Below are 25,618 nucleotides of genomic sequence, written 5' to 3'. Positions count from 1 at the left end.
TATGAATAAAAGTTGTCCCGAGACAACTTTACAGACTTTTACATGGAGTTTCGCATAGCGCCGGACGGCACTGAGGCATAAATTGCAATAGGACGTTCGCATACGATATATGGCGTCATTGACCTCTACTACCAGACCAGCTCCCTTGCAAACTTTCTTTTGTTCAGCAATTTAGAACTCATTGTCTAATTATTCTCATGAGGGATTAGAAATTTAAATTTGACTAAAGAAAATTCGCGAAGCATCTTGGTAGTCAGATGGTAAATATGCCATTTTGACGCGGCAGCCATGTTGATTTGAACTATAGATTCCACTACGCGTGGCCTCGCATTCGAGTGCTTGAGAATAAATTTATACCAGTGAAACAGAATTTTATTCTCATGAGAATAAACATGGTCGCCGTGTGATAAAGGTCAATGGTTAGGACTCTATTTTAAGACTCTTTAAGAAAGATTTTACATTATGTTCTAATGATTACTTAGCCAAGTGTCTATAATGATATTGGTAAATTGTGCATGGATGGATGGAGGGAGGGAGGGAGGGAGGGAGGGAGGGAGGGAGGGAGGGAGGGAGGGAGGGAGGGAGGGAGGGAGGGAGGGATCGAGGGAGGATGGATGGATCGAAGTACAAAGTCTATATTTTGATATACATATTCTCACCACTGCTTTCGTAGGACAAACAGTACACCGTATCTCGATGTCCTTTTAACATATCAACGATTTCTCCGTCTACAGTATTGTAAACCTAATAAAAAATTAAGGGAAAAGCAGTTATCAATTTGGTCTTAGATTAATTAATTATAAAGATACAAAGAGGGATATGATACTTTATGGTTTGGCTAATTATTTTTATCTTTGAAATATTTCAGCTCAAAGCCTAGACGTTTGGAGTGACTTGACTCGACAATTTTTTATAGTAAACTTCAATTTAAAAACTTCATGAAATGACGAAACCGCTTATCCAATTTTTAGGTCTTTCAATATGATTCTATATGTATGGGTGTTGATAGGTCAAATTTCAAATCAGTTCATACATCTTTTTAATGATTAAAATAATGATACTGTATATAATATATATGTGTGTGTATATTTATAATCCTTCAAGCCACTCAGTGAACTTACCAAAACGACATTGCCCGCCGCAGCAATCAGCCTTGTTCCATCGGGACTAAACGCTAAGTCATATATACTAAAAAAAATGTCCGACACCAATTAATTCAAATAAAAAAGAAAGTTTAAGTAACAAAAATCATTTTCCTATAAGTACTTTACTTTAGCATATTCGCTTAAATATACAAGCGGTAGCTAGCTTACCACTGTGGTTGTTTTTGTCTGTCCTCAAGACGGTCGTACCATATTTTGCTTAATTTAGCTAAAGCCATTTCAAAATATCAATCAATATGACTCAAAGTTTATCTCAAGATTTCTTTGACTTTTAGCTTGAATTGTTCTCGTTTGGCTGGCGCTTTATCGGGAAATTCATGGCAGTTTAATTTAACATAGCAAGGAAGCCTGTAAAGGGCATGACATAAGTATTATCTTACTCATATTTAAATATTTGACAGACTGGATCGACAAGGTGACCGAGTGGGACTGAAATAAAAAATAGAAGATACTATCAATAGTATTTGCTTACAAATGACGTCACTGAAGGCAGTTGAGCAGCTGATGATGCTCAACCTTTTACTCAAATTTTATTAGGAAACTTTCATTCGGTTTTTATTTATCTTTAGTTTAGTGCTATATGGGAATAAAATATAACATGATGGATGCACGTCATACTGAGCCAAGATAATGGTTAAAGTTAACTCAGGGACGTATTTACGGGTCCAACTGTTCACAAAATCCAATATAAAATATCCAATCCTGTCAGGAACTTTGTGAAAAAAATATTTTTTTCATTTTATTTATTAGTTTTATTTATTAAAAAAAAAACATTTTACAAGACGTCAAAAATTAAATGCTCTGCGTGGTGCGACGCGGACAATCATAAGTAAAAAGCCTATTTTTAATTTCAAAAGCTTAAGTATCTGTATTGGGGAGAATAATAACTGCTACTTTAGGGCACAGCAACCCAAGTTACTTCCAGACCAGGGCGGGAGGAGAGAGTTATTTCCCTCCACGCTGTTTCAGACGGGGTACGGACCACGGTACGTACGGATATTAGTTGCATAGCATCCTTCAATCGGTCTGAATTAGTAACGCTTTGATTAACGGAATTAAATGTCGCAAAAGCATGAAAAAAGTTTTAATTTTTTGTACAAACTACGTAACCTAAAAAAACCGTTAGCATGAACTAATAAATGACGTAAAGAATTGTTAATTAATGGCGCGCTCTGATTGGTTGATTACATGTTTTTGGGTGTCGATTAATTTCAACTTTTTGTATATGATCGGATATTTTGGACGTCCATCTTAAAGGATTTGGTCAATACTTATACAGCATTTTATGATTTTATGCCAAGGAAATAATTTTCAAGAGCAATAGTGATGAAGAAATCAAGAAATGAAGAAAGAATAATGACACCCTCTTGAGCTGCGTCCACGCGTGTGCTTGCATACATGTTGTACAAGGAGCATATTGAACAAACAAAACATGCTTGCTTACAACTACAGAAAGGTGATCTAATATCTCTTGTTATTGCCATGGAGTGGAAACCAAACCAAGTTAGATTCAATTTTTAATTATTTCTCTGTCAAATAACTTTATTGATTTGAATATTTGCAATAATTTGAACTTTAAAGTCTATTAGCAAGTTCAAAGGTGTTGATGTACGTCTCTTATCTTGCTTTTAGAACGCTAACAAATTGGATCCTGTACGAGAAATCCTCGCAAAACTAGACGCTAAGCAAACCAGGGTAGGTTCCTAAATAACATTTATATTTCAAATCCTTTTGTTTTATGTTTTTTGTTTGGTTTAAAACGACCTATTCTCTTCATGAACTCACCCATAGCGAGCTATTAAAGCTTGATGTAAGAAAGGAATACATGTCAAAGAACACTTTTAAAATCATCATCAAGAGCTATTTTTCACATTTATCTCTTATTAAGATCCTATATTTTCGTCGGTAAAGAATATTTTTAAAGAATTCCTTTTATTAAAGGACCTTTATTTTTGATAAATCTGCAAATCGGATAGGCAGACATATAATCTACTTATATAAATTAGTGCGTTTGGAACTTGTTGCTATGACGACGCAATGGACGTTCCTGTCAACAAAGTGATATTTCAGCCATTTTAGGGGTTTTAATTCTTCTATATGTTTTCCATGATAAAAATTTTATTTAACAGCAAACACTACACGACATTTTACTTCTAATTTTTCGTAAAGTGAACCATAACATTAGGAGAAACATTTCGTCCTTCATAAAATAGATGAAATAGGAGAGGAAAAACACGAGAGTTCAGCTTATTTTTCATTTCAGTCAGAAAATTATTCTCAGAGCCGTTAAATTGCTATTGTTTTGTCCTCTAAATTAGACTGTATTGGGAATATCTTGCAAAGGGTCAATTCATTTTTTATATTTTGAAGTAATATTTTTCTTTCAAACTTTTTGTCTTACCAAATAACATCCTCGGAAACCCAGGGGTAAAATTGTGTCACTCGTTTCTCACTATTATTTTCTTCTGGTAGAGAGGAACAAAAATTACTTGAGAGAAAAAAGTGAGAAATGCCAATTTTTTGAGTATTCTTTATTTAATATCTATAGACAGGTCTTTCTTTATACAGTCAAGAGCAACGACATGGTTCCAGTCCAGCAATAGTATCTCCGAATAGGACAGGTGATATTCATGTTTTTAAATATTCATTAGGTTTATATAATATATTAAATATAATATTCATCATATTATGTTATTAGTATAACGTTTTTATTATTTGTACTCATTTAAACATATTCGTTCAAAACACAAACCCGAAGGTCGAAAGCCCTCATCTAGGGTTCTACATACAACGTTTGTACAATAAATAATGTAAGACATGAAAACAGAAAAATAAATTACAAAATAGCTCATCAATATAGCTATGAAGTCTAGCTTGTAGAGGGGGTTCCTATTCAGGGACATCTTGTCGAAAGGCAAAATAATAGAATTTTGACTTCACCAGATTTTTAAAATTTCTTGTTTATATGCAGTGGGATAGTGATGGGGGCACATCTCCCCCTCCCCCCCCCCCCCCCCAAAAGGAATTAAATAATAGCCATAATATGAAAGAAAAGGTAAAATATTAGAAATTAAAATTGAATGAATAAAAGTGTTTGTTTCATATTTTTTGTTTGTTTCTGGTTTGTTGTTGTTTTTTTTGTTTTTGTTTTTGTTTTTGTTTTTTTTTTTTTTGTTTATTCGACTTTTTGAAAACAACACAGGCTTCCCAATTCAAGATTTTATCATCACATGCTCATTCAGATTTAAATGATATGTAAATTTCAGTTCAAAACAAAATCAAGTTCCTTTTCTTTCAGTTTATTTTAATTGAATTGTATTTGAATTGTTTGCCAGGAAGCTCACCCAATCTGCAAGACGATGTTTACAAAAAGGATTTTTTTCCTAATCTAAAGGCTGCGAGAAAAAAGGCACAAGATAGGTAAAATTAATGCAGATTTCAATATTCTGTTAATTTGGTAGATGCAAACTGCATGCTGAAAATTGGTTTTCGCTGCCATCAATTAAAAATAATCGTTTTTAGATTTTTGGACTAAAGACAGTGCAAAAACCCATTTCACAACAAGGCATTGAAATGTCTGAGTTCACAGAATATTGAGAATCTCAGTAAAGCCATCATTCCCCTGTTCTACCCCCTTCCCACTCCTTTATAACTTTTTCCATTTCAGAACATGCGTTATTTTTATTACTGATTGCTGATAGGTCAAAAACTGTTCTTTATTAGTGAATGGAGCACAGTACTGAAACCACCTGCTCACTTAAAGTTCTACTAGATCCTGTGAACTCTTTTTTCTTGCTTTTTATGTAAATAAATTCAGTACCAAAATAAAATTAGTAACTAAAATAAGTATATAATAAAACGAATAAAACAGCTTTTTCTGTGCTCCATTCAGTAATAAGGGAGCAATGCAAGCACTCAAGAAGAGTGAGTAGAGCTTGCCTACTTGCTTCCATCACTTTCTGTGTACTTTATTACTGAATGGAGTACAAAAAAATCTGCTTTAATTGCTACTCAATATTTCAGGATCACAGCAGGAGAGCTAACTGATCAACATCACTTCTCCGTAAAAAGACCGGCTAGGACGAAAAAGATTCCCCATAGGTTACCAGAAGCTGCGGATCAAATATCCCAACCATTAGCACGCAGCATAGACAGACATGATGACAGGATCAACCTGCCATACACCATTCCTGACACTCAATTTGTAAGTCTCGTTATTCGACATTTGCCCCAAATATCAAATATAGGCTGGAAAAGTATAAAGGGAGGAGGTGGGGGATGAGAAGAATTGAAGGAGCAGGAAGATAAGGAGGAGGAGGATGAGAAGAATTGAAGGAGCAGGATGATAAGGAAGAGGAGGAGGAGGAGAAGAATTGAAGGAGGAGGAGGAAGATAAGGAAGAGAAGGAGGAGGACTAGGAGAAGGAGGAGTATTAATTGAAGATTGAAAGAAAATAAAAAAATCACCCTTATCTTATGAGAGTAGTACTTGACAACCAGTGGCTAACAAACCTGCGGTCTTCATTTCCATTATCAAATTGGAATTTAAAAGTTGAGAAAAACCCTTGATAAGCACAGGAGAAAACCAACAAGCAACTCTACTTATATGTGATGATGTTTCTGGAGTTCCAACCCACGTTTTGTCCCGGGGGGGGGGGGGGGTACTCTTGCCCGTTTAGGGTAGGGATGTGTCCCTGAGCCCTCTGAATTCTGGCCCTGTTCCAGAGTAAAATCTCTGAAATTCATACCCTGTTCCAGAGCAAGATCGCTGAAAACAAAACCCTGTTCCAGTATTGCGAAAATAGATACAGTACCCTGTTCCAGTAGAGTAGTGAGCATGATTTCATATACCCTGTCCCAGAGCGAGCGTGATTTTATATACCCTGTTCCAGAGTAGAATCGCTAAAAACTATACCCTGTTTGGCGGCATGTACCCGTATAGCGAATATAGGGGAGTACCCCCCTTCCCCCGGGTTTAGTCAGTGGCGTATTATCTAAGCACACCACATTTTCTTTAATTACTAAAGATTGTAGTGGTTTATTTCAGGACAAAGACAAGATTGATATCAATATCAACCCATTTGGATACAACAGAAGGACGCTGGCCTTTGATGAACGGAATATTAATTATGTGGTGGAGTGGCCAGAAACTTGGCCATTCAAAATTATGTATGTACTTGTAGTTTGAATAACTCAATGTTTAAAAGTAGATTCATCAATTGAAGATGAATAAACATCATCATAGATATTGATTTAATACTCGTGACTCTTTTTCTTGTTCAAGGAGTTTTCAAGAAAAGACAAAACAAGCAAAAAGAATACCAAAGAGGTGAGTTGTGAGTATGAGACAACATGGCACTCTCCTGTCCTGTCCTTTAGTCTTCTCTTCCCTTCACTTCCCTTCTCTCTCTCTCCTCTCCTACTTTTCCCTACTACTTTTCTTCTCATTTGCTAATCATTTGATACTGATTTAAACTTCCACAGAATACACCGACCAAAAGATCCTGATTTCTCTCAATTCATTCCTCGTGACACTCAAGCATTCCCATGGAAGGACCCAATACACCAAGCCAGGGTTCTTGCTCCAGTCGACCATCCCACCAAACCACCTGTCTTCCCAACAAGACCCTTTGTAGAATCTGCTGTAAAACGAAGCAGGAAAATTCATTCCAAAAAAGAGTTAAGAAGATTTGTGTTGACAAGCCGAGAACGTGAATTGCATTTCAGTTCTCAAAGTGGGGATCCTCTGGGAAGAGAAGAGAGTGAGTTTGCTGACCTTGGCAAGAGGATAGATGTGGAGGAGGAGGATTATCACCACCAGGTATTGCGTTCTTCTTCTCTGACATAGAATTCACAACCTTTTCCTGAAAATTCTAGGGCATTTTCTGTCGCTCCTTTTAGCATATTTTGTTCATTCTTCCTTCATACGGAAGGAAGGTAAGCGAGCGAAGTCAGGAAGGAAGGAAGGACGGAAGAAGGAAGGAAGGCAGGAAGGGAGGGAGGGAGGGAGGGAGGGAGGGAGGAAGGGAGGGAGGAGCGAAGGAAGGCAGGAAGGAAGGAAGGAAGGAAGGCAGGAAGGAAGAGGAAGGGAGGAGGAGGGAGGGAGGAGGGAGGGAGGGGGAGGGAGGAGGAGGGGGGAGGGAGGGAGGGAGGGGGGAGGGGGGAGGGAGGGAGGGAGGGGAGGAGAGGGAGGGGGAGGGAGGGAGGGAGGAGGGGGGGAGGAAGGGGAAGGGGGGAGGGGAGGGAGGGAGGGAGGGGGAGGGAGGGAGGGGGGGGAGGGAGGGGGGAGGGAGGGGGGCGGGAGGGAGGGGGAGGGAGGGCGGGGCAGGGCGGGAGGACGGGGGGCGGGAGGGAGGAGGGAGGAGGCGTTGGGGAGGCCAGGAGGAGGGAGGGCCGAGGGGCTTTCTTTCTTTTTCTTTATTCTTCTGGTTCTTTTTTCTGTTTTCTTCTTTTTATGTCTCTTTTTTTCTTCTTGCTTTCTTTCTTTCTTTCTTATTCTTCGTTCTTTCTTTCTTTCTTTCTTTCTTTCTTTTTTTCTTCCTTCCTTCCTTCCTTTCTTCCTTTCATTTAATTTATCTATTTACATATCATTAGCCACATCGAGAAACAGAAAGCGAACGAGTAGACAGCGTACCAACATCAACACCAGTACCCAACGTCCACCCAAAAGAACCTGATAACGAGGCCAAGGTCGAACGAGAAGCCAAACAAGTGCTAAATGACATTGTCAATCAAGTCATCACTGAGGATAATGCTCCTATATGACAATTAGCCCTGCGTGATTTGAGAAAAGTTTGTTGTGATTCATACCGCTGGCCAAGTACTAAGCTACCGTCATCTCATTCGATTATGACGTCATTTTAAGGTCGTCCCCAATTTTGTCACGTGATCAAATAAACTTTTAGGTAAAAAAGATTTTGGTTCATTAACATCAAACTCTTGGACCATATCCCCAAAATTATGTTAAATGATTCTTTCCCGACAATTATTTTTTATTTATTTTTTCCTCTTGCATACTTCTTATACGTTATGTTAAGACCAATTTTTGGGGCCATATTTTTTTTGTAAGGTACCTTGAAAATTTGAAATCATGAATGAAAAATAAATGAAAGTTTGAAAGAGATAGATGGATGAAAACTTTTCACGAATCACGCGGGATTTCGATAAGTGCGAAATAAACTGCACTATATGCAGATGCAGTGTAAATATACAAAGTAAATATTGTTGATTTTGAACGTAAATACGTGAAAGATTAAAATACAAATCATGTTACTGACAAGGCGCGCAATAGACCTCTTGCATGTGACGTCAAAGCAGCTCTTTTTGGAGGACAAAACGAAATAATCTCAATCTCCTGAGAATTGGAAACATATTGTTATATCCTCCAAATTGAGCTGTATTCCGACGTATGCTTGATGACCGTGCCCGTGTGTCTTAAAAAAAACTGTAGCTATGATATTGGGCTTAAGATAATAAAGTAATTACAAAATATTAAGAACATTTCTTGTAGTTCATTTTAGCATTTGCTCACGTGTTTGCTTTCTGAACTCGTTCCGTTTTCAAAGTTATTTATTTCTTCCAATAGACCTTATTCGTGGTATGACAATGTTTTCCCAATTCAGCGTGACAAACCTCCAGAGGATTCATTTTCCTTTGTTTTTACTCTTCGAAAAATTCATGAGTATCCCAAAAGATACGAAGGGAATAACGATGATATCCCGACGAGTTTCAAAACAATAGCTCTTCATTCCCCCAGAGGTTTGTCACGCTGAATTGGGAAAACATTGTCACACCACGAATAAGGTATATTGCTCAAACATTCATTCATTTCTATCTTTCTCACGTCCTTCCCACCTCTTTCCTCTTCTTCCTTCCTTTTATTCATTCATTTATTCATTCCATTCCAAACCAGTAAATCGTGAATATTGTGGAATTACCATGCAAGATGGCCACACCCAAAAGGTCCATTGTCTCTCTGCTCTGCTCAACCCAGGTAAAGACACTGGGATTGAGGTCCAGGCCTCCTCTTTCAATTCATTAATGACGTCACACAAGGTCAACATGCACATAAGTACACCACAAACACCAAGTCATTCTCATCTTTATTCTCCATACTCGCAAGGAGCAACAAGACTTGTGTCTTCAAACTCGTACAAACTTATCGTAGAGATACAATCGAAGAATTTCAGCAGAAAACTAAAGGTAAAATGATTCATTCGTTAAATATATTTTGCGTGTTCCATCAGTTTTAAGAGGGCGTCTCTGTAACAGCGTGCCACTCGATCTGGGCTCGAAAAATAGATTTCTTTTATATTGCTATCATCGAAAGTACTATCTATCCTCACTACAAAATTGCAGTTAGAATTGTTCTAAATTCTTTTTTCCACCCGCTATGCGAATTTTTGTCCATCGACCCCAAATCAGTGAAAGACGCCGATTTTCGAGGTCGGCCGAGGGCTACTTTCAAAGTCTGTTTTCTCGGGTTTCTCTGCACATAAAAGCTATTTTTTCTATCCAGAACTTTAGTCTAGTGTAACTTCTGCATAAAAACAGTAATAGTTTTTTTTGGAATGCGCGAATTCTGAAAAATAATCCTAACTGATCGAGACTACTGAAAGCGTGACGTGGAAAGCTAAAGATTATGAGACCTCGAATATTGCAAATTTCTCATTTGTGGCACCTAACCCAGCCCTAAAATATCATTCAACCTTGAGATAAGAAGCTATTTTATAGATGTGTGCAATAAAATTTGCGGCACATTGCGTTTCTACGAAATAAGCTAAGTTTCAAATTGTTCTATTTTCAGTTATTTCCTTGCGTGACACGACAGGCCGTTGGGTCTGTGACGGCTACTTCTTTGCTCGTTATCCTCAATACCATTACCTAAAATATAATATGACGAATTAAACCTTAACTTTACAATATTTGTTCCATTATAAAAGATTTCAATGATCTACGGCTTCATTTAATAGTGTTTCTATAACCTGTTTTGAAGTTTCACCGCACAGTAATTTTTGTAATTTGAATATCTCGAGCTCCTCGGGAGGTCAATCGTTATTTGTTTATTTAATTATAGTAAAGAAATCCTCGCTTAGTAATATCTCGAAACATCCTAAAGAGATCCAAAAATGAGAAATGTTCTTGTTTGTAGAGCTGAATATTTCTAGTTTTTTTAGTTGAAGGTAACATATTATTCATATTATTGTAAGTGAAGGATGTACTTGCCCGCGTTAGCATCGTTATTTTCACTGTGTTATTGCTCAACTCTATACTTATATTAGTAGTACTTAGAATACTGAATCTATGTCTTTGTACTGAATACTAGTGAGTTAGACTAGGACGTCTAAATTGAAGACTCTTGCAAAAAAATAAAATAAAATAAAACAAAATAAAACAAAATAACTAATGCATATTTTTTAAAATTAAATATACATCTTTAATATAATACAAATAACCATAATTACAAATACGAATATATATCTAAGAGCGAAATTATCAGAGAGAAATAAACCTACTTACGATGGGCTCCGCCGAGAACCAGACGAAGCTTCTTATACAGTATATCACTTCTTCAAGAGACACCTTCAACACTTAGCATGGGCTGGGCTCTAAAACCAAGAGGCGGAGCTGCTCTACAGAAAAATGTGCGGTCGTATTTGACAGCAAAGTTTGACCTGGGTGAGAGGACTGGTAGAAAAGCAGACCCTGAACAAGTTGCCGCGGAAATGCGGTGCGCGAGAAATGAGAACAATGAAAGGCGCTTTGAAAGAGAAGAATCGGGCTATCGAAGACCCAGATTGCACGATTCTTTTCACGTCTCTCCACTTCGCGAAAAAAATCCACAGCACGAGATATTACCGTGACCAGTCCTCAGGAAAATGTACGATCTTTGGTGGACGAGGAAGACATTCAGGATGTAATACGAGAGTCAGAACGTATAAATCTGTTACAAGAAATTGAGGATAGCATTGGCCTGCAACACCCCATTATTCACTAGTCAATTGAAACCCCCGCCCCCCCACCCCCGCGAAAAAAGGATAATAAGAACCTATAAGGCTACAATTTTAAGAAAGGTTCTTATTAGTGGAGTTCAGTGTAAAAGTGTATAGGTAGAAACTGCTATAAGTTTTTTTGAGCATGTGTTTTGTGTAGAACATACTGTCCTGTACTAGGCTAAGGGCTGCCTGTGCTTGGAATCACAACGCCTTCTTCGGTATTTTTCAAGATGGCCGACCTCTTGTTTCCAGGCTGACATATTCAAACGAGCGTTAAAATCCCCGCTCGATTCCCCGCTGAGAAAACCATTCGTTAAATCCCCGAACCCCGGGTGCAATCATGCTCTTAAAAGTACATCAAAAACGCGTCACGTCCCCGTTCAGTGCCCCGCCAGCCGGGGTTTCAATTGACTAATGCATTATGACACGTACGATCTATGCGACTACTATATCAAAGAAACAAGATCTCAGCCTTCAATGGCGGAAGCTAAACATTAGAGAGTTTTAGATTGACTTTTTTTCTCCCCGCAAACGGCAAACGTGACCACGTTTTCATCGTTTTCCTGTATTTTACTTTACTTTTTACAAACCTTCTCACCAAGCGCAAATACTCTTTTGTTTTTCTACTACTTGGACTTTTTTGCGATTCTTTTTCAGTAATTTAAAAGAATTTTTTACTGGTCAACTGACGTTTCACGTTTGCCGTGAACGTAAATCTAAAACTCTTTTTGTTATGTTTGTTTTTATTTCAAAGTTTTAGTACTTTGAAATGGGTGCGGCCGTATTTGATAAGGGTTTCAAACTACTGCACGTGGTACAAATAAGAAACCCTGGTTGGTCGATGAGCTCATGAATAATTAATGAGTATAAGATTAGAGATTCGTTTTACAGTAAATACACGAGGAGTAAATACTCTCATTTCGAGTTCGCCTTTGCTCAGTCTTAGCCTCGTTTGTGTACAATTGTGTTCTTTTGTTTCATTAAGGCCCCATCCACACGTATCCGCAATTTTTTTTTTTTTTTTTTTTTTTTTTTTTTTTTTTTTTTTCGGATACGGGTTGCGTCCACACGTGTCCGGAAATTTTTGTATCCGTATCCGCAAATTTTCGAAAACGTTCTCCAGAGTGGAAATATTCGAATACGCTGACGTAAACACGATTTTGCGCATGCTCAATAAGAAATACTATCCGTCAAAGGGACTAGGCACTAGCGTGCATCAGCGGATCAAGAAATTTCCTAATACGTGTGGACAGTGAAAACGATTCGAATATGCACAAAACAAAACCGAGACTAAGGCTGAGCAAATAAAAAGAGAACTCGAAACTGGAGTATTTCGGAACCGTGTTACTCGCTGTCCGTTTAATGAAGGGTGACCGCTTAATAGATATATTAATTTATGAGTAATAACGTGAAGTATTACTTTCATAGTTACACCATGAATCGTCTTCATGTGATTCTGTTGCTTCTCTTGTCCTGTGCATGTTCGGCTCATGGCTGGTCTCTTTGGCCCTTCTCAAGTGACGAGGCAAACGAAGGCGACAGTGATAATGGCGCGCATTTGATTAGAAGTCCTGTACCTTTTGAAATGACTGGCGCCGAGGAAAGATTTTTAGCAGAAGCGAAGAAATACATGGGAGACTTGAAACCCCTTGACTCTTGCCATCAGATTGTAAGTCAGTAATTCTTAGTTTGACAAGGAAATTATTGCGCGCAATGGTTTAAGCTTTCATGCGCTAGCGTTTTAACTCTAATAGAGCGTTTTCACTCACGTAAGAAGACATCCAAATTGGTGTACCAAACAATAAAAATTTTCTGCAAATGTTTGCATAAAAAATAGAGTTCAATTCCCGGAGGATAGAAAATGTATTGTTTTTGTACACCAGCTTGGCCGCTGTGACGTTACGTTAAAACAACTCTATAGATTCCGTATGACTGTAAAACATTACTGCACCCGGTACACGGTCACGGTAAGATTGACATGCGACATCAATTCCAACCAATTACAAAGCAAGAGAATACTGCTCATCCAATCATATCGAGTCGTTCAGACTGTTACGTTACAATTATAGAGCGTCTTATTTTAAAAAAAGACACAGAGCTACTATGCCGTGCCGGTGCGGCGAGCGTCTTTAAGAGCTTGCTCACGGATTAAATTAAAATTTAGCTTGTTAGGTTTTGAGAGGGGATAAAAACCTGGAAAAAAAACATTGAATCAAGGAAGAAACCTAACATATTCTCCTCGCGTGTGATGTAAAGTCCAGGCATATCGAACCTGAGACCCCAGAGATGAGGTGTGTCTACTGCTGCTACATCAACCTTGATTCCCTACACGAGATATCTTAATATCTCGAATAACTTTAGTAAATGCTTAATATATTTATCGCTATTCAGGTAATCAACAGAATCAAAAAATCCTGTAGTGACATCAACGAGGAAGAACTCGGTAAACTTGGCGTCCAGCTACTGAACTGTCAATCATTAGCAGAAAATCGGCCAACGTACAAATGCACCGACGAAATGGTTAGTGTTTACGTTTGTATTAATATGTATGACCACAGAGAATACATTCCTTTGCAGTGGTATACGGGCAAGTTACGGCGCTCGATTCCAACTTTGATTTTGTAATTTGCCATTAATAAAGTATTTATGATAAAAGGAAATCTGGCGAGGGAGTACAAAATAGCAACCAACAGCTTTTAACTTGAGAAAAGCAGAATAGACCTCTTCGGCTTGGGGTAATGTTTTCCCATTTCAGACCACGTGTCATTCCCTTGAGAATAAGATTTTTTGTTTTAGTTGTATCTATATTCATGTGTCTTCTCAAGTGCAACCGAGCGCAAACCTTAAACAAAGAAATGATACTCTAGAGAATGACATGTGGTCTGAAATGGGAAAACATTACGTCAGAGCCGAAGAGGTCTATTAACAGTCAAGCTGAACGAAGACTACTTCCAATAAGAAAAAGAGGCTTTCCATTGTAACATCACGTTATGGCAGCCATGACAGAAAGTACAGTAGTCTTTTCCACCTTGAGAATAACAATTCTTTCTCATGTAAATCAGACTAGACCAGATTCAATTGTTCCTGCCTCTTCTCATGGCTGCCATAACGTGATGGTGCAAATTAACCCTCTACACGACCATTTTTTCTAGGCTCTCGCGCAGTGTACCTCGGGAATGGACGTAGCCACATGGAACAGCTACCACATCATCAGTAACAGAGCGCGGTCAGTTTGCTATGCCACCAGGCAGCAACAGTTCCGCCTCAAGACTGAGTACACTGTTAATAAACTAGGAAAACAAGCTGGAGAACAACTGAAGCTGATGGAAACTCTGAAGGTAAGAGAATATGTTTTCTTTCAAAACTATTCCTGTAATAGTTTCTGCTGAAAAATATCGAAATTCTTTGAAATACACCAGTTTCACATTGGATGCATACCGCTGTTTTTCAAGACTACAGACTCATTTGCACAGGCTTAGCCTCGTTTATACTCAGGTAATCACAGATACTATTAAAAGTCCGTGGGATCTCAAAACATTGGTATTGTTTTAAGCCGCAGATTCTTTACATTAAAGTTGACATTTGCAAATGAATTACTCTTAAGCAAGGCTAAGCCTGTGCAGACGAGTCTTCAGTCTTAAAACACAGCGGTATTTACGGAATGTGAAGAGGGACTATTCTTCAAGCCAAAAAAAGTTCCTTGTATTTGGTTGATTAAAATTTATTTTTAAAATCAGCAAGTCAACAGTTTTAGGTCTCCCTTGATTCAAGGTTTTTTCTCCGGGATCTCTGGTTTTTCTACCTTCGAAAAACTTAACACAGTAAATACAGGCCAAGTCCTGACTTTCAATTGATCAGTCCAGAGGTTGTCTCAGAGAATCAATAGGCCATTTCACAGATCCCGTTACTCAACCTCAGCCTCGTCAGCGTGTAATTATTCTTTAGAATAGGACTACAGTCCGCAGTAATGAAAGGAATTTACACATCAACGAACAATTGAAACACTTAAAAAATTTCACAGATTGTAGGCAATTTCTAAAGAATATATTACACGCTGACGAGGCTGAGGTTGAGCCGCGGGATCTGTGAAATGGTCTATTGAATTCAAGGTTGCCTTCTGTGATAAAATGTCTTTCATGTGTGTTATAGACTGGGCAGACGGAGCTTGCAGATCTGGCCACGCAGACAGTCGACAAGGTCACCGCTGGACAGGGAAAGCTACTAGAACAGCAGCACAAGCTCCAGTCATCACACGAAGCTGCTCAACGTGCAATGTCCAGTGGATTGAAAAGTAATATCGATGCTTTGACTCAAGAGAAAAGGCTAATCGAAGAAGGTCGTAAACATCTGACTGACATGACAGAGAAGATTAACAGGAAACTTGGTGAGCTTTGTTTGAAAACTGCAAAAGAAGTCACTGAGTTACCGCCGTTGGTCGATAACTGGTTGGTGGGTGGGTGGGGGTGGTTGACTAGTGGGTTGGTGGGTTGGTGGGTTGGTTGTTGGGTTGGTTGGTTGGTTGTTGGGTGGGGTGGTTGACTAGTGGGTTGGTGGGTTGGTTGGTTGGTTGTTGGGTTGGTTGGTGGGTGGGGTGGTTGACTAGTGGGTGGGTGGGTTGGTTGTTGGGTTGGTTGTTGGGTTGGTTGGTTGGTTGTTGGGTGGGGTGGTTGACTAGTGGGTGGGTGGGTGGGTTGGTTGGTTGGTTGGTGCGGGGGGTGGTTGACTAGTTGCTTGGTTGGTTGGTTGGTTGGTTTATGTCCAGATGACTTTCATTTTGGTAATCTAGACCTGTGGGTTGTTTATAGTCGGCTGGTTGGCTGGTTGGTCGACTGGTTGGTTGGCTGGTTGGTCGGTTGGTTGGTTGGGTTGGAGAAATAGATGGTTCACTTCGTAGTCTGTGAGCTGGTTGATTGGTGGGTTGCATATTGTCGATCAGTCACTCGGTTGAATAAATAAATACTTCTTTGTAATCTGTGAAGTCTGTGGATAAATGGTTGGTCAATGGGTTAATGAATCGCCAAGCTGATGCAAGTAATTCAATTCAGTTCCATATATATTTAACTTGTCAATGTTTCCAGAATCTGCGACATCAGAGATGGCCAAACAAGAAGCAGGGCGCAAACAAAGTCACAGTGAGATTCTTCTCGATCTGACAGACATTAAAGGGAAAGCACAAGACATGTGGAACAAGATAGGTTAACCAACTTTTTCCCACTTTCTCAAGCTTTCCTTTCCATCCTTTTACTTTTCCCTTTTTAATTTGATGTTTTGACGCGCGTGACGTTTTCCTTTGTGTGCAGATGAAGGGACTCTCCAGATGATGGACTTTCATCAGAACTCGACAGAGCACTACAATAACACCTTGGAAAATCTGAAAAAGATGAACCAAACTATTTGCTACTTATTAGAGGTATTGATAACATGTCTGTAAATCTCTTCCCCTGATTGGTTGATTAGTGCGTGCATTATGAGATCACAGCACGCGCACGCGTTGTCTTTGTCTCGGCAATATAGATTTCCTAGGATGAACGTTGTATATAAACGATCTGAAGGTCCCTGTGTTCCAGTTATTGAATGCGCTATTTCTTAAATCAAGGAAAGTGTGGTGGTTGTACATTAGTCTCTATTATCTGAAGTCTTGGGTTCAATTCCCAATCTCAGCAACGATTGTGAGTAGAGTAGGTGAAGTCTCTCCCTTGATTCAGGGGTTTTTTCTCCGGGTTTTTCCTTTTTCCTCTCTTCGCAAGACCTAATAAACGAAATCCCAATTCCATCTCAGTTGTTTAGTGCTTGGCTTCAGCTTTGAATACTCTTAAGACAGAGCTTTGTAAATCTCACATGCCCCATCAGCTCCCTGGAAGACCAGTTACTAGCTGAACAAAAACTGACGCTAAATAAGGCCTTTACTTTTTTTCTGCGAGTTAGCCGTGCCCTGACTTTGATCAGCCCAGAATTTGTTTAAGGGTTGCATAAAATTTATGTTCGAATAAAGAGTTTACATTTTTGCTCACCAGGCCATCGATTCCATGCAATCCAAGCTCGATAATCGCATCACGTGGCTTTCTGATCAATTCGGAGGAACTAACAACAAGATTGCCACTTTAGTGACATGCCTGATGCATGCTGGCTACTTCTTTGTTGCTACGTTTAGTATCCTCTTTCTACAAGCACCACTGTTTACAAGGCTGGTTCTTCTCGTGATGGTCCCAGTGAATGCCTGGTCTGAGATCAAACTTGGTTCTAGTTTGTCATTCTCCGCGCTGTCGATATTACTGTTTGTTGTCTTCATAGGTAAGATGTATGTTCTCGTTTTGAACGCTGTGTGTAGTGATTGATTACGTGGTGGATGTAGTGCGCGCTGTGTGTAGTGATTGATTACGTGGTGGATGTAGTGCGCGCTGTGTGTAGTGATTGATTACGTGGTGGATGTAGTGCGCGCTGTGTGTAGTGACTGATTACGTGGTGGATGTAGTGCGCGCTGTGTGTAGTGATTGATTACGTGGTGGATGTAGTGCGCGCTGTGTGTAGTGATTGATGATTACGTGGTGGATGTAGTGCGCGTTGTGTGTTGTGATTGATTACGCAAAGTTGATTGGTCGCGCGCTGTGTGTAGTGACCAATTAGCAAATGGATGCCTATTTAGGACATAGCTCAACATTAACGTATCATGTTTTTAGGCAATGGGCTCTATTTTTACCTTAAACAACGGTTTGGAAACAACAAGCAAATGAAAATGAATTCCTTAGAATATGAATCTCCCTACGCAATTGGAAGCCCTGGTTCTTACAAGACTACATGTGATGGTAAGTCTTGCCTTAATTAGTAATTTAAGTTTATCACTTAATCACTTACGACTGTAAACACATGCCAGTAACGTGGGGTACAGATGCTGGTCTTTGTTAATGTGTTTGTAATTGTGTTTTTTTTCTTTCTTCTAAAGGGTCTTCTTGCAGTTTTGAGTCCTTCTCGAGTTCCTTAAACTCGACTATTCTACCCAAAACACCAAGCCGATCTCTGAGCGCAGAAGTCAAAAGACAACTTGACATGTCTTCTATACCTGATCTCACGTCTACCCCAAACCGCAGCCTGTCCTCGACTTTAAGCGTCACGGGTACTCCGCGCAGGCGCTGTAGCGCTACTACGAAGGCTGGGAAGACATGCAAGAAAGTAGCAGCCAATGAGAGTCATTTATGTGCCACGCATGGGCACTAGAGGGAAAGACATCACGTGATACATCAAGGGTTACAGTAACGACTCTATATATCATGTTCTTTATTTCTATGGAGATTTTTAGCCAATGGAAAGCTTTTGTTCTGAGCATGTGTAGTAGAGAAGAAACGATGAATGGTCACGTGCATATTCTCACGTGACATTTCTCACGTGACACTGTTAGTAATCAAAAGTCATACATTTGTCTTAATTTTATCAAATATATTTTTTCTTCGCTCCATTTTTCATTGTTTTCCATGCAGTAGTTTCTCTTTGTACATTATTCCATGCATTTCTTGCAGCGAAACATTCTTTTTTCCCCTGATTTTCTATCATTCCAATTCTAATTTTTTCTTCCAGACCATTAATATTCCAATTCACAAAACATTCTACTATTTTCTCGGTAAACGAATATCACTTCCTTACCGAACTAATGCTATTATTACGATAGCAGTAGACTAAAATGATAAGGATCGTCTATGCTTATCGTATTCACTTCAATCAGAAATGACAGAGGACTAGACAGATAGAGAATTCAACTTCCACATCACTTCCAGCCCTCGGGTGTTTTTGTATCTTATTCAAAATACGCTTTCGAGTATAAAATGCGAGCAGTCATTCTTTTTCATTTTTATTGACACTGATTCCCGTCTAGTATGAATTAAATATGACTTGTATTTATATACAGTAAAGGTATAATAATAAATAATATTATATTATTCGTTTTATTATAATATAGAGTTATATTTCTATTGCAATATTATTATTATATCATATATTATTATATTATATTATTATATTTATATGGCATTAAAAGTCTAAATATCTTATTATTCTCGTGTTTTGAAATAGCAGCTTTCTTTCTGATTCTCTGAGTTAAGTTCGTAGCCTGCCCCGCAGACGTTATTAGTAGGAATTATAAAGAACGATTGCCGCTGGGGGAGTGTTGAGTCCTAGTTGTAGCATCGAGTATTTTGATATTTCTAGATCTTGTGTCGAATTTTCAAACAAAACATGCGCAAGCTTGATAATTGGTATCAAATAGAATCGTTTTCAGAGATTTCTTACATGGTTTAAATAGCTTTTTTCTAAGCAAAAACAAAGAACAAAAAAAAAAAAAAAAAACACCAAAAAAAAGTGCTTCATCAAACACAAATGAAAAAAAAAAAAAACCCGCAAAACAATTAAGAAAAAAATTAAGAACAAGAAGCTAGAAGAAAAGACAAGATAAAAATAAAGAAATAAAAACCACCAACCTTTCAAATGAAAAATCAAGACATTACCAATTCATGTTTTTCTGCATGTAATGACAATGAGCGATGAGCAGCTAAATGATTTCCTGATCGGTATCATTTTTAGATAAATACAGGGTTTTTCCTGAAGGCTTTATGACGAATTCTCGTGTTTTATCATACAGTGGTGATGTATGGATCGAAAGATGGGAAAGAATAAAGAAAAAGAAAATATTCCCCCCTATTTTACGTCGAGGGCTATGAATAATTTTAAAGCGCTTGACGTCTAATCGAATCGGAATTTAGAAGTTGAATTTTGCGGTGCAGGAAGACCCTCGAAGCTCATCACATTTGATGGTGAGTCTGATGATTGAACTCAAGACCTCAGTGGTAAGAATTGACGCAGACGTTGCCAGCGCTGAACACCTGTGATTTGGCACGTCAAAAAAAAAAAAAAAAAAAAAAAAAAAAAAAGGAAAAATAAAGAAAGCAAAAGAAAAGAAAAGAAAAAAGAACAAACAAACAAACAAACAAACAAAAAGAATCATTTATATTTGGTAATTCGTGACACGTTCATCGCGAATATCTTATCTCTGAAACAAAACTCTAACTGTCATTTACATTCACAAGATATTTAACCTGTATTGTTCCCGAGGGAATAAAAGTCCAATCCAATGATAACGAGAGTCTTTTAGAAGCCAAAACAAGGCGAAACCACGATATTCTACGAGCGTGATTCCACAGGTAATTAAGAGAGAATTCTTTTCGTATTCAAGCAGTGAGCGTCAAAAACTATTTTCTTGAAGAAAGGCTGTTGTACAAGGCTAAAATCTTGTTATTCGGAAAGTTTAACTTATTTGGAAGTGGAGATGACCGATGAAAGTCGAAACCAACCCAAAGCAAAAATTGTATTCGAAAATGAGGTTTAGGCCTTCATTTGCTTATTTTCCATACATTTTCTATAAAAAAGCCTGACAAAGCTACAATCTAACACAAATGCCACAAAACATCTTTGTACAATTGAAAATACCGCTTCAAATAAGCATTTTATCATAGTACATCAGTTTCTAACCGTTAAAAAAAGTTTGAGTGTTAACCCAAAACCAAAACTGGGATCAAAACTCATACGAAAGTCTAGTTTTTGGCGCTTTTTGCCATTATTGCTCGTTATTGAAATAAATTTTCTCTTAAATTAAAAAAAAACTTAGAGCGTGCGATTACATCAACTAAGGCCACCCAAACAAATTTTCACTCAAATTCACAAATCACATTTTTGAATGCTGCATAACAGATTCATGAATTGATGAATTCTGGATTTAAAACTGTTTTTTGTTCACTCATGATCATACACACACTTGTATAAAGTAATATATATGCTTGAAAAAGGAAAAATATGAAAATTTGTGCAGATTCTATTGTTTAAATACTCAATTCTCCGTTTAGCACCAGCAAAAAAATACACGTGGTTGCAAAGTGCTTTTTGGTTCCAATAAAAAAACAATCCTTATGACCATGTAGAGCTACTTATAATACAACGCTGAGCAAAAACTTGGAGCATTAGAGAATTTCTAAAACGAGCTATGAGCGAACGAAGTTACCCATATTTTAGTGTAAATGTTTGGCGAAAATCTAGTATCATCCAACATGGCGGCCAAATTTCAAAAAAATATTGAATGACAAAAATCCATCAAATTCACTTCAAACATGTACCAAATCTAATTTATAAACTTGTAAAACACTAAAAGATTTTTATTTAGAAAAAATATATGTATTTCTTTGACTTTTCAGACACGTATTGAGCGTAAGGTGAGGATTTACCGATTAGAAAATTAGATTCGCACAACTCGGAAACAAAACGATGAAGCGATCTGAAATTTTCTACACTTAGTAACATCATAGTTCTCTAAGACATATCAAAGAATCGAGTTTCTAGCATTCACAATTAATTTTATGTTGTTATTTTCTTGGTCTATGACGTCACGTGCAAAACGAAGAATCGTAATTTGTATGAAAATTTGTCTGGGTGGCGGTTGGTGTAGTCACACTGTAAATATATTTTGTACAAAGATCTAAAAACGCTCCAAAAATTTGTAGATAACACATACAACCGTTTTTGTGTAAATAAAGAATACTTTTCCTACACTTATTCTAGGACAACACGGTAATGAACTATTCATTCAAGTAGACAACCGATCGGAGGAAAATTACGGACAGTCGTCTTGGATATTTACAATAGACCAGCAGAAATGACAAGCAGAGTAGCTCAACGTTGAAAAATTCATGATTGCTTTTCCAAAAAGTCCCAAAAAACTGGCTCAAAAACCGTATAAAAAAACGCTTCCAGATTTTCTAAAATTATTTTCGTTCGATTATTCCTCAGTCATAAGATCAACGTAATGACACACAGTTCGCATGTTTGTGAAAATTACAGCAATGTATTGAAATAACTTTATTTACTTTTTGATATCCATACATTTTAAAAAGTTTTTGGTCCTTAATAGACGTTTTGACTGATACGGCGATGGGCTGAACTGGGTGGATGGTGTCTGTGTGCTGCGTTATCGCCGTGTGATATAGTCATGGGAGTCCTGTGGTCTATGAGTGTTAATAGGCGTAATGATTTTCCATTTCAGACCACGTGTCATTCCCTAAAGCTAGTATTATCTGTTTGTTAAATTGTTGCGCATGAAAAGACACATAAATATGGATACCACAAAACGTTGTATTCTCAAGAGAATGACAGGTCGTCTATCTGAAATAGGCAAATAGTACGCCCAAGCTAAGCTGCAGGCTTATAAAGGATGGTTTGTAAAATAAGTCGATCGGGTGGCACTACACAGGAAGCCCAAGAAAAGAATTTCTCTGAAGATGTACTAAAAAAAGACGAATTTACTAATGCAGCTGTGTAATACTTTAGGATGATTATCAAGCCCACATACTGCTAAAGTGGTTTGAACTACGAATATCCGTTCTCATAAAGAATAATAGTATTGATAAAAGGGTAAATTATACACCGTGAAAAGATGAAAAAAGTTTTTTCATCTTTTCACGGTGTATAATTTACCCTTTTGTTTTTTTATCTTTTCACAGTGTATAATTTACCCTTTTATCAATACTGTTTTATTAGAAACATCGACGAGGTTCACGCTAGTTTTTAGCTAGTTATCTCTTCTTATGAAGGCATGGTTATTGAAAAGAATAATACGTTGAACATGATCCTTCACGGAGGAAATGGTCTAGAGGCAAGTTAAAAAAAAATCATTTATTGATACGCTTGTATACAGATCACGACACACAACCAGACTTATTTTAATTTTAGATCGAATATGATTTTAAATCGAATATAAAAACCAATTAAGTTAAAATCATTAAGACATATACGAATTATCAATTAGTATTGGCAATAGCTTCGAGCTATCTTTTAACTCCGGTTATTATCGCCAACGCTCAAGGATAAACAACGCGAGAATACATAGGAAGCTTCCGGCAAAGAAAAAAAAATTACCAAAAACCTTGTCCAGTTTTAATCAATTCTCTAAAGAATACATTGCATGCTTTACACTCAAATGGTTTGCAAATTCAATCTTTCAGGTAAGCTTGTGTTTTTCATCTACAACTCATCTACATCGCTTTTCGATATTTATATCCTTCGTATTGTGAAACGGACTGAAAAGATAAGCCGTGGTTATTAATGAAAGGAACGGGAAAAAAAGGTCTGAAATCCCTGCCTTTCAATGTTTGCCAGGAAACTACTCCTGATACTGAGAGACGTTTAGTTGAGAAAGTGGTGAAAGGCTACCTACAAATTTTACTGTGAAGACGGTCTGACTACCTCAATGATTGCAATGTTTTGGTTAGAATTTTGAGGGTTTTGCTTGTAAACCTATCTTGAGAAATACTCTAAAGGAATATACTGTCTATATGTCGAAGTTAGTGTTATTTGCGAGGTTGATTGGAAATCAGTAAATTCTACAAAACGACGAATTTTAAGCGAAACGAAAGGTGAAGACATAACCCAAGATCAGAATCTAAATATCAGCTTTATAGATCGATCTTTTTTTTTTTTTTTCAAAAATCCGTAACCAAAAGAAAGCAGAACCAAAAAAGAGAAGATGGATGAGCGGACCTTAAGCTTTTAGGGGGGGGTGCACGTGCACCCTGTGCTCCCCCCTAGTTACGGCCCTGGTCATTTCTTCCCAAGAATTTATAATTTTAAGCTATAACCGCTCACCAACACAGATCAATTAATGTTTACAATTAGTAAATGGAAAATTGGCGTAATATATGCTATCGATTACCTCTGGGGTGTCAGGTGCGATTCCTGGACTCGGCATCATACAATGACACACATATATAAGTGGAGTTTGTTAGGACTCACTAGGGTCTTTCTCCAGGTTCTCGAGTTTTTCTCTCTATGCCGGCAAAACCTATTCCAATTCAATCTGTGAGTTAGCCTTGCCCTGCAGGACTTTCATCTTCTCAGAGGTTGTTTCAGGGTATTTATAAAATGAAAAAAGCTATGCCGGTTTAAATCCGTGAATTTTTATTTCGGTGCTATTGAAAACATAACTACTAAACAAACGAATGTTTATATGATTGCATATTCAATACAATCATGCTGTTTGACAATTATTCGGCGAAAGGCGAAGTGAATATCGAGTTACTGAGACGCGAGTCTTCGAGCGGCGAGGTAAATATTCTCCTATATTCACTGAGGCTGAGGCAAATAATTGTTTTAATATAAATACACAGGTGATTCTTTCAAAAAAAGAAGGAAAAAAAAGAAGATAAAAGACTTTTTTTCCGGTAACAGCAACAAAGCGGCTGGCCGCCATTTTGGATTATCGCTGGAGGTGATTATCGTGTGATAGCGTGAGTTTCTCGACCAATCAGCGCGCGAGATTTTCAATAATCACCTATGTATTTTTACTAAATGCTCATAGTATATAATGCTTTTATGCCTTTCTTTTCTAAATACCAAAATAGAAGTGGAGTAATTTAGAATAAACTCAATTCGGATGAAGATTTCGTTTTGAGCTTAGTTTCTGAACTATGTACATTATTTGGATTACTTTGTGAAATGATATATATATATATTATGAGTATAATTTTATCATTCTTCAAGAAAGCTGGAGGAATTTAGGATGAAAATTTAACTCAGTCTGGATGAACGTTTCGCTTTCCCCTCTATTAACTATGTTTTTACATTAGTTGGATTGCTTTGTGAAATAAACTGAATTACCCTTGGCAACGCTATTAAACGCCACTCTTAAAGCGTTCTGTCGGGGGGAAAAAAGGCTTTACACTCATGATAGTAAGCTACACAGCTGCCAATAGCGCCTTAATATGCAGCCCGTAAAGTCCTCCACTGGTTATAAATGTGAAGCGCATTAAGACATTTGAAATGCGCTATGTAAGTACTCCGATTTGTTTTTATTTACGGTTGTTGAGCCGTACTTTTTGATTTAATCGTCCTTACTTTTTTGGAAGAGCTAGTCAAAAACTAGTGTGAGCTGTGTCGGTGTTTCTAATGAAACAGTAATGATAAAAGGGTAAATTTTACACCGTAAAAAGATGAAAAAACTTACTGACGCTTCGGACGCTAGTCTTTCGTCGGAGTTGTGTAATATTGGGTAATACTGCACTTTTCAAGACGAAAGTGATATTAAGCGCAACTAGTTCATGAGAAAGATTGAAATATTGAACGTTTAAGCTAGTCATTTCAAGATGTAAGAAAAGCTTTAAAACATCGAAAAGCAGCGCAGGAAGAGAGAAAGTCGTAATTCAAAGGGTTGAAAAAACTTTAAAACAACAACAACAACAACAAAAAAAAAAAAAAAAAAAAAGGCGGTTAACTCACATTTTACAATGAAGTTTTCTCTCAATAGATAAACTAATAAATCTGCGTAATTTCCCAATAAATTAATTCATCTCTGTCATTTTAGTAAATCTTATTCCGCCCCTTACCATGAATATTGATATTTGATTATATTGTCTGTGCTAGCGCTGTCGGTGTCCAT

At 37.7% G+C, this 25,618-nt stretch overlaps 4 protein-coding genes across 6 annotated transcripts in view; 3 read left to right on the top strand and 1 right to left on the bottom strand.

The window, feature by feature from the left end:
• The window catches only part of LOC116295685 (intraflagellar transport protein 122 homolog), a 110,527-nt gene extending 109,018 nt beyond the window's left edge, over nt 1–1,509 (bottom strand). The window contains exons 1-3 of the mRNA XM_089035283.1: nt 1,314–1,509; nt 1,122–1,188; nt 660–744 (exon numbers count right to left, since the gene is read on the bottom strand). Of these exons, the coding sequence (XP_088891409.1) occupies nt 660–744; nt 1,122–1,188; nt 1,314–1,381 (220 nt within the window). The 5' untranslated portion in view covers nt 1,382–1,509. The remainder of the gene's footprint in view (nt 1–659; nt 745–1,121; nt 1,189–1,313) is intronic.
• An 886-nt stretch (nt 1,510–2,395) lies between these two features.
• On the top strand, nt 2,396–8,660 carry LOC116295693 (uncharacterized). 2 transcript variants are annotated; one of them, XM_031703599.2, is made up of 9 exons: nt 2,396–2,619; nt 2,796–2,858; nt 3,712–3,784; nt 4,499–4,583; nt 5,187–5,367; nt 6,210–6,331; nt 6,447–6,491; nt 6,647–6,983; nt 7,757–8,660. In XM_031703599.2, exons 1-9 carry the CDS (start codon nt 2,596–2,598, stop codon nt 7,925–7,927), a joined length of 1,101 nt encoding a protein of 366 aa, XP_031559459.2. In that variant the 5' UTR covers nt 2,396–2,595; the 3' UTR covers nt 7,928–8,660. The 2 variants fall into 2 exon arrangements, with proteins under 2 accessions (XP_031559459.2, XP_031559458.2); XM_031703598.2 differs by having other exon boundaries at nt 2,396–2,666.
• A 562-nt stretch (nt 8,661–9,222) lies between these two features.
• On the top strand, nt 9,223–19,082 carry LOC116295676 (protein brambleberry). Of its 2 annotated transcripts, XM_089036019.1 has the most exons (10): nt 9,223–9,364; nt 12,586–12,826; nt 13,549–13,677; nt 14,310–14,495; nt 15,307–15,541; nt 16,236–16,352; nt 16,458–16,567; nt 17,172–17,448; nt 17,835–17,960; nt 18,098–19,082. In XM_089036019.1, exons 2-10 carry the CDS (start codon nt 12,593–12,595, stop codon nt 18,367–18,369), a joined length of 1,686 nt encoding a protein of 561 aa, XP_088892145.1. In that variant the 5' UTR covers nt 9,223–9,364; nt 12,586–12,592; the 3' UTR covers nt 18,370–19,082. The 2 variants fall into 2 exon arrangements, with proteins under 2 accessions (XP_088892145.1, XP_088892144.1); XM_089036018.1 differs by lacking the exon at nt 9,223–9,364 and having other exon boundaries at nt 12,221–12,826.
• A 1,202-nt stretch (nt 19,083–20,284) lies between these two features.
• LOC116295683 (adenosine receptor A3) overlaps nt 20,285–25,618 on the top strand; it is a 40,237-nt gene continuing 34,903 nt past the window's right edge. The window contains exon 1 of the mRNA XM_031703584.2: nt 20,285–20,342. The gene's annotated coding sequence lies outside the window, so the exon portion shown is untranslated. The remainder of the gene's footprint in view (nt 20,343–25,618) is intronic.

This window comes from Actinia tenebrosa, unplaced genomic scaffold, assembly GCF_029948245.1.
Source record: "Actinia tenebrosa isolate PJP-AT-01 unplaced genomic scaffold, QUT_ActTen_1.0 PGA_scaffold3__52_contigs__length_22856419, whole genome shotgun sequence".
NCBI classification, from domain to species: Eukaryota; Metazoa; Cnidaria; class Anthozoa; order Actiniaria; family Actiniidae; genus Actinia; species Actinia tenebrosa.
Note: the sequence above shows the minus strand (reverse complement) of the source record. Positions and strands in the feature narration are given on the sequence as shown.

Coding starts and splice junctions, on each gene's coding strand:
- LOC116295676 (XM_089036018.1), top strand. CDS start 12,554: ATGAGTAATAACGTGAAGTATTACTTTCATAGTTACACCATGAATCGT. Junction 12,827..13,548: donor TTGACTCTTGCCATCAGATT/GTAAGTCAGTAA, acceptor ATCGCTATTCAG/GTAATCAACAGAATCAAAAA. Junction 17,449..17,834: donor ACTGTTTGTTGTCTTCATAG/GTAAGATGTATG, acceptor TCATGTTTTTAG/GCAATGGGCTCTATTTTTAC.
- LOC116295693 (XM_031703598.2), top strand. CDS start 2,562: ATGTTGTACAAGGAGCATATTGAACAAACAAAACATGCTTGCTTACAA. Junction 3,785..4,498: donor AGTATCTCCGAATAGGACAG/GTGATATTCATG, acceptor ATTGTTTGCCAG/GAAGCTCACCCAATCTGCAA. Junction 5,368..6,209: donor CCATTCCTGACACTCAATTT/GTAAGTCTCGTT, acceptor GGTTTATTTCAG/GACAAAGACAAGATTGATAT.